Below are 7,173 nucleotides of genomic sequence, written 5' to 3'. Positions count from 1 at the left end.
CTTCTTGGATAAAGTCACTAGTCACGGTCCAATCATTTCCAAACGTATGATTTTCTACGTATATTTTCCAACATACATGTGTGTATATGATATGATTGTATGAAGCAGGATAACATGGCCATCATTTGCATGATATCAAATCAGGCATATAATATTCAATACTATAAAAATGAAACTGAGTTTCCAGATATTATCCCCATATTTTGCCTGAATTAATGACTAAAGTGATCAATTAGCATAAAAGGACGTCAAACCCTAAAACGTCAAATATTATAGCAATATTTTATAGGTAAAAGTATCTTGGATGGGACATAGCCCTTGTGCCCACAGCTCATAAATCATGTCTCCACTAATGCCATTTGAAAATGAAAGAACAAAGTTGCTGCCAACCATGTCCTAATCTTGAAATTGTGAGAGATATAGAGCGGGACAGATTGAGAACAAGAAACCTTTCGATCAGATACTATATTATGCACTATGTAATTAGGTTATATGTATAGATTTACATTTCCATTCCCAAGAAAAAAATCTCTGCTAATCATCCTCAGCTCCCAGTTATGGTGAGCTTTTTCTTATACTTCCTCCACCAGCTACCGGATTAATCTCTCGACTAATATATCGTGTTATTTGAACAGGGGAACGACACCAAGACGGGTTACGACGCTATAAACCCATGGAAAATCAAAGGGAAAGGGGGATTCAAAGCTGCCTCTTTCATTTATGGTAAGGCAAAGTACTTCAACATATTCAAATATTCTTTGTTTAAAGGTCGGTCGAGCTTTTCCTGAAATATTTTGTGCTTTAGTACAAGGTTCTTCAGATTCTTTCAGATAAATTTTGTCCACCCCTTCTTTCTCAGGAGAAGCACAAACTTGTTACATTCTTGAATCAATTACCGTCTTTCTGCTAACCAAGTTTCTAGTTTATGATGCTGTTTGGTGTGCTAATTCTGTATTTTCATTTTGTTGTGTAGCCTTGGTGGCATTAGAGAACATGGGTTTTGTTGCCAATGTGGTGAGCATGGTGATGTACTTCTTTTTGAAGATGCATTTTGATCTATCTGGCTCGGCAAACACTCTCACAAATTTAATGGGATCAACTTATTTGCTCTCTGTTGTTGGTGGCTTCATTTCGGACACTTATCTTAATAGATTCAACACATGTATAACTTTCGGTATCCTCGAAGTATTGGTAAGTTCAACTCGTTATCAGTTTTTTCCCTACAAAATTCACTTAAGGAAATGGGTTAGTACACCGGTGGATGGCCGTCATTGAACTTTTAGTGAACTTTCATTTCGTTCATTTTGTTTTAAGTTTGCGATCAAAGTTGAATTGTGTTACTATTCGATGATTACTCCTTCCTATTTCCAGCTTTCCTTAAGAATATCTCTTTTCTAGCCTTTTGTTTTAACCGTATACCAAATAGAATTAAGCTTCTTGGACAGAAGCATTTGCTATAAGGGGTAATAGAAGCACAGGTGGACAGATTGCATTGGCTGTCAGAAAACTGTTTTTTTAATTTTTTTTCAAAGGACCAATCGATGCTTGTCACCTCTGCTTCTGTTATTTTATATGTCACCCTCTTCTATCAATGTAGCAAAACTGTACAAAAGGACTAATCAGTACTCGACACCTCTATTTTTGTTATCCTATCCGTAAAGCTCTTCTGTCAATGTAGCAAAACTGTACCTAATTGTTCTTGATATTTATGAATTACCAGTATGTACAAATTATTGCTGGTCATATAATGTTTTTCTACATGATGTGACACAACAGCTAATATCCTTAATTTTTTTCCCCTTAGGCCCTAGTGATGATGACAATTCAAGCTCATAATGGAAGTTTGCAACCAGAGGGTTGTGGCAAATCAAGTTGTGTAAAAGGTGGTATAGCGGTCATGTTCTATGCTTCACTTTGTTTGTTAGCATTAGGCACTGGTGGGGTCAAGGGTTCTCTTCCTCCACTTGGTGCTGACCAATTTGATTCAAAAGATCCAAAAGAATCCAAGGCTCTTGCTAGCTATTTCAATTGGCTTTTGCTCAGCTCAACAATTGGGTCATCTATTGGTGTCACAGTCATAGTATGGGTTAGCACTTCCAACAACAATAATGGTTGGTGGAAAGGTTTTCTCATAATTTCCATCACAACGTTCATCGGTTATGTTTTTCTTGTCCTCGGAAAACCTTTTTACCGCCTTGAAGCCCCCGGAGACAGCCCTATCATAAGAATTGCGCAGGTCTCTCTCTCACTGTTAGTATGCTAACAATTTAGACCGATCACAACTACTTTCGTCTCTCATTTTTAATTGAACATGATGGAACGTGCTCGGAATACAATTTAAATAATTAATTATGCTTGTACCCACTAAAATGGTCCCAACAATTTACAGATAGTGACTGGTGTAGTAGGTATGTAATTGCAATAATATGTTACATCAACTTTCTAGGTCTCTCTTAATCAATTTACAAAACATACATACTAATATAAGTATTTTTTTTTTTCCGCGCATTTGGCATGTATATAAACGTTTTCAATGTAACACGTACCACTTCTTGAGAATACTTAATTTATATTCACAGGTTGTAGTAGTGGCAATAAAAAATCGAGGGTTGTCACTTCTAGAGAGCCCCGGTGAACTGTATGAGATTAACGAGAAAGAATCAGACTCAGCAGAAGCCAAGATTGCTCATACGAAACAATTCAGGTAACCTTAATTTCTTTCTTATATGTATAAAAAATGATAGATAAAAAACTGTCATGAAAATTTTAAATAAATTATGCGACCTAAAATTTTTTTACTGTCTCACGGTCAAATTGCAATGATAGGTAGATAATAGATTTTTGGACAACCCTACATGTACCGGGTTTTTTTTGCTAGATATTTTACAGATACTCACATTGGTGGGACCCGTGTTAATTTTTTTTTTTTATACATGTGGGGCCCTCGCTACAGTGAGGGCCCCTGTATAAGGCTTTTTCCTAGATTTTTGGTTATGTAACTAGATAGTCCAGTAGACGTAACTTTATTTTTTTCCCTCTTTCATTTACACTATTTAGTACTACACAATCGAAGTACGAAATGAGAGATTATATATTAATGTTTGGATTATTTTAGGAAAATATATATAATTTAACTTACATCCAGGACCAGTATGTACCCTTTCTCCAATTTGAAGGCAAATTAAGGATTTCCGTTATAAAATATTTTTGCTTCTAGATACTGTATAAATTCTTTATTCTAATTTTTTGGTTCAAATTATTTAAACTCTGTTGAGGAGCGACAATGTTGCTCTTAAGTTTATGCGTAGGTCATTCAAATGCTGATGGTCGAATGTTATAAAAAGTTTAGTCCGTCTTTATTGGATATTAATTGCTTTCAGATGAGATGTAATCCGATCCTAACAAGTTATATTAGAGCTAGTGTGAACACTAATTTATTTTCAGATGAGATAGTTAACTTCCGCTTCTAACATACTCTAATAAAGATTTCAAATTCTTCTAAGTTCACGTAATATAAATGCTTTTGACAAACATAGTTCAATTATTTTTAGAATTATTAAGGGCGTGTTTGAGCTCTTTTTTTATGAAAGAATAAGCCTCTATTTGTCACCTATTATTTGGAAAATTAAAGAGTTTTGAATAGTATTTGTTGGAGAATTAAAAAGTAAAGAAACTTTATTAGTTTGTGTGTAGAATATTTTAGTGTGAAAAATGATACTGTAGCAAACAATTTAAAATTTTTAAAGGATGACAAACAGGCAGTAAGTTTTATGATAGTGATTTTTTGAGAATGTATATTTAAAAGGTAGGTAAAATTTAGAGTTTACGTGTACATTTATTTGATTAGAAAAATGTGTGATTGAAAAAGAGTTTTTATGTAATGGGGCTCAAAAGGAAGCTAAAACTATCCAACAAATATTAACCCCTGTATGGGTTTTTACGTGAAGAATATTTTATTGTGAAAATATATAATTGAAAATGAGTACGAGAAAAAAGTTTGAAAAGAATGATCGACGGAGCTTAATATAATGCAAAAAATTAGCAAAATCATTTTTTTAAGCGTTTTAGAAACTTGAAGACACAAGTGTGGAGAGCTGATCCTTCGCAGACATTATAAAATGAGCATAATACCAGGTAAAGTTGTCTGCCCCTTGGCATGACATGTGAAGTGAGCTGCACCAGTTTGTAAATATTGATTTTAGATTTAGTAATAAGTGTGATAATTAAGCAGATTATGATTAATTTTAAATTAAACTATCTTTCACTTATAAATTGGGATATGACTTGAGGCAGGTGCCTAGACAAAGCAGCAATTCTTGGTGACAATGCAAATCCCACCCCATGGACAGTTTGTACAGTGACACAAGTCGAAGAAGTTAAGGTTCTTACAAGAATGTTGCCAATCATAGCCAGCACAATTCTACTGAACACTTGTATGGCACAACTCCAAACATTTTCAGTACAACAAGGCTCTCTAATGGACCGAAGACTCGGCTCCTTCCAAGTTCCTGCACCTTCAGTTCCTGTCATTCCCCTAGCCTTCATGATCATCCTAATCCCCATTTACGAGCTCATTTTTGTGCCCTTTGCACGAAAAATCACCAAGCATCCTTCGGGGATCACACAGCTTCAGCGTGTTGGAGTCGGCCTAGTTCTCTCGGCCATTTCCATGTCCGTGGCAGCCCTCGTCGAAGTAAAAAGAAAGAACCAATTCTTGAAAAATCCCACAAAGCCTATTAGCCTCTTTTGGCTATCGTTTCAATACGCCATTTTTGGGATAGCAGATATGTTCACCCTAGTCGGGTTGCTCGAATTTTTCTACAAGGAAGCACCGGCTGGCATGCGATCACTCTCTACTTCATTTACATGGATTTCACTTTCATTTGGCTACTTCTTAAGCAGTGTCTTTGTGGATATCATTAATTCTGTCACCAAAAGGATATCACCAAGCAAAAAGGGATGGTTATACGGACAAGACTTGAACAAGAACAATTTGAATCTTTTCTACTGGTTTTTGGCCATCCTGAGTTACCTCAACTTTGTTAATTATCTTTATTGGGCAACATGGTACAAGTACAAAACTGAAGATTCAACGAATATTCCTAGCATGGAGAAATCACCGTCCATCAGTGGTGTTCCATTGATCAAGTCAGCTGAGATTGAAGTATCAAAGACTACAAATGGTGGGTCCATCGTAGACCACACACAGGAAATCAGTTGGAAAAACAACCAAGTTTTTTAATCTGGCCAAGCCATGTGATATACAAGAAAAGGTAGATTAACACTAGCATGGGTCGAAATATATAATTGCGTGTTCTTCTCATTTTATTTTTATTTTTGTGTGTTTGTTTTATATATATAAATATCGAGGAAAGCATTTTGACAGTGTGGATCAGTGAATTTCATTCTCATTATTGTTCATCGCTTGTAATATGGTTGCAATGCTTTTGGGTAAATATTTTTAGTTAGTGGTAATTATGCAGCAGATTTTATTGTAGTTTTCTAAATAATTTACTGTATTTCTTCTTGGAGAATTTGGGTGATTTGTGTATAGATAAAAAATTAATTAACACAACTATTTTAAACATAAACATATAAGTAATGTAATTCAATAATAATAATACAACATAAGAGAATGGCTAGAAAAATCAAGCCTTGGGAGTCACGTCGAGGACGCTGTCCTAAAATCGTGTTACCTTTCCTTCGTGGGGGTTCTTTCGGCACTATACGGCTCCAAGTTAAAATCCATGTGACTCTCCTTCTATGGGCACGACCATAGGGTTTCATCAAGTTGCCACAAACTATAAAAATATAGTATAAAATATAGATATAATAATTTATTTTTTCTTGTATCTCAAGTTTTTTTTCTCAAATGAAAGAACTCTCTTTCATAGGGATAAATATAACCCCTGAATTACACCATTAAAATATAAGTTACCATATGTTTTAGTTTTATACTAAAACTTAAAATTAAAGTGCTTTAATATTTTGAAAGGTTGAAACTTCTTTTAAGTTGCAACATTTCTTTCTCTCTTGAAAGTGCTCCTATTGTACAATGACGCCTATTATAAAACTCTCTCATCTCAAAATTTTTCCTTCGTCTTCCCCAACCTCTGGTATCACCCATCGGTGCCGATGCCACAGCCCCTCTCCACCAAGTATTAATATTTATCTCTTGCCAACTTCACGTCCTATAGGAATAAACTAATCAAAAGCAGTTTGATAAAAATACAACGAAGGAAATGTTGTTCAAAAGTTGATGAAAAACAAAGAAAACTAGCAACAAGAATAATCCACTAAATTTAAGGTTTGAAAACAATTATGAGTTTTTGTCCTCAAACGATATTTGCCACCATGGTGATAAATGCTTAAAGGATTTCAATTGCAAATAATTTGTAGAGTAATCAAAACCTTAATTCAAAGTTTGAATCAAGTAAACAAACTTGGAAAATGAACTCGAGAACAAAACAATAGAAACTTGGCTTGATCTTTGATTTGGATACAATGGAATAAATTTGAAGTTTAGGATATATTTTCAATCATGAAAATCACATCTATATATAGTATTCCAACAACTATGCACGAAAATGTGTAAAAATAAAGCCAAAAAGGTGTGAAACTTGATGAAAATACAACATAATTTAAAATCTCAACGGACAAAACAATCGCATTGGGCGAGTGCCCAGCACAAAACCAGGCAAGTGCTAGTTTGAATCAAGCAAACAAACTTGGAAAATGAACTTGAGAACAAAACAATAGAAACTTGGCTTGATTTTTGATTTGGATACAATGGAATAAATTTGATGTTTAGAATATATTTTCAATTATGAAAATCACATCTATATAAAGTATTCCAACAACTATGCACAAAAATGTGTAAAAATCAAGCCAAAAAGGTGTGAAACTTGATGAAAATACACCATAATTTAAAATATCTATGGACAAAACAATTGCAAAAGGCGAGTGCCTAGCACAAAGCCAGGCAAGTGCCAATTCAACATTTTTGCCTTCGTTTTTAATAACCAAGGCCGAGCACTTAAGCCTCGGCAATTGTCCTGGCCATTTTTTGGCGACCTCAACTTTTTCTTCTCCTTTTGCTTTCGCTTGATTTTTTCATGGTTAATCCACATTTAATCATTTCTCATTATATACATTGAACAATATTCTAACAAT

General features: G+C 34.5%; 1 protein-coding gene across 1 annotated transcript; it reads left to right on the top strand.

Moving 5' to 3' along the window:
- The first annotated feature begins 371 nt into the window (after positions 1-371).
- Positions 372-5,475, top strand: LOC111383881 (protein NRT1/ PTR FAMILY 4.5-like). The gene is made up of 6 exons (XM_023008062.1): positions 372-560; positions 636-723; positions 974-1,191; positions 1,805-2,236; positions 2,580-2,704; positions 4,294-5,475. The coding sequence occupies exons 1-6, from the start codon at positions 558-560 to the stop codon at positions 5,240-5,242; spliced, it is 1,815 nt and encodes a 604-aa protein (XP_022863830.1). The 5' UTR covers positions 372-557; the 3' UTR covers positions 5,243-5,475.
- The last annotated feature ends 1,698 nt before the right edge of the window (positions 5,476-7,173 follow it).

Source organism: Olea europaea, unplaced genomic scaffold (genome assembly GCF_002742605.1).
Source record: "Olea europaea var. sylvestris unplaced genomic scaffold, O_europaea_v1 scaffold2785, whole genome shotgun sequence".
NCBI classification, from domain to species: Eukaryota; Viridiplantae; Streptophyta; class Magnoliopsida; order Lamiales; family Oleaceae; genus Olea; species Olea europaea.
The sequence above is the reverse complement of the archived record's forward strand: the minus strand, read 5'-3'. Positions and strand labels throughout refer to the sequence as shown.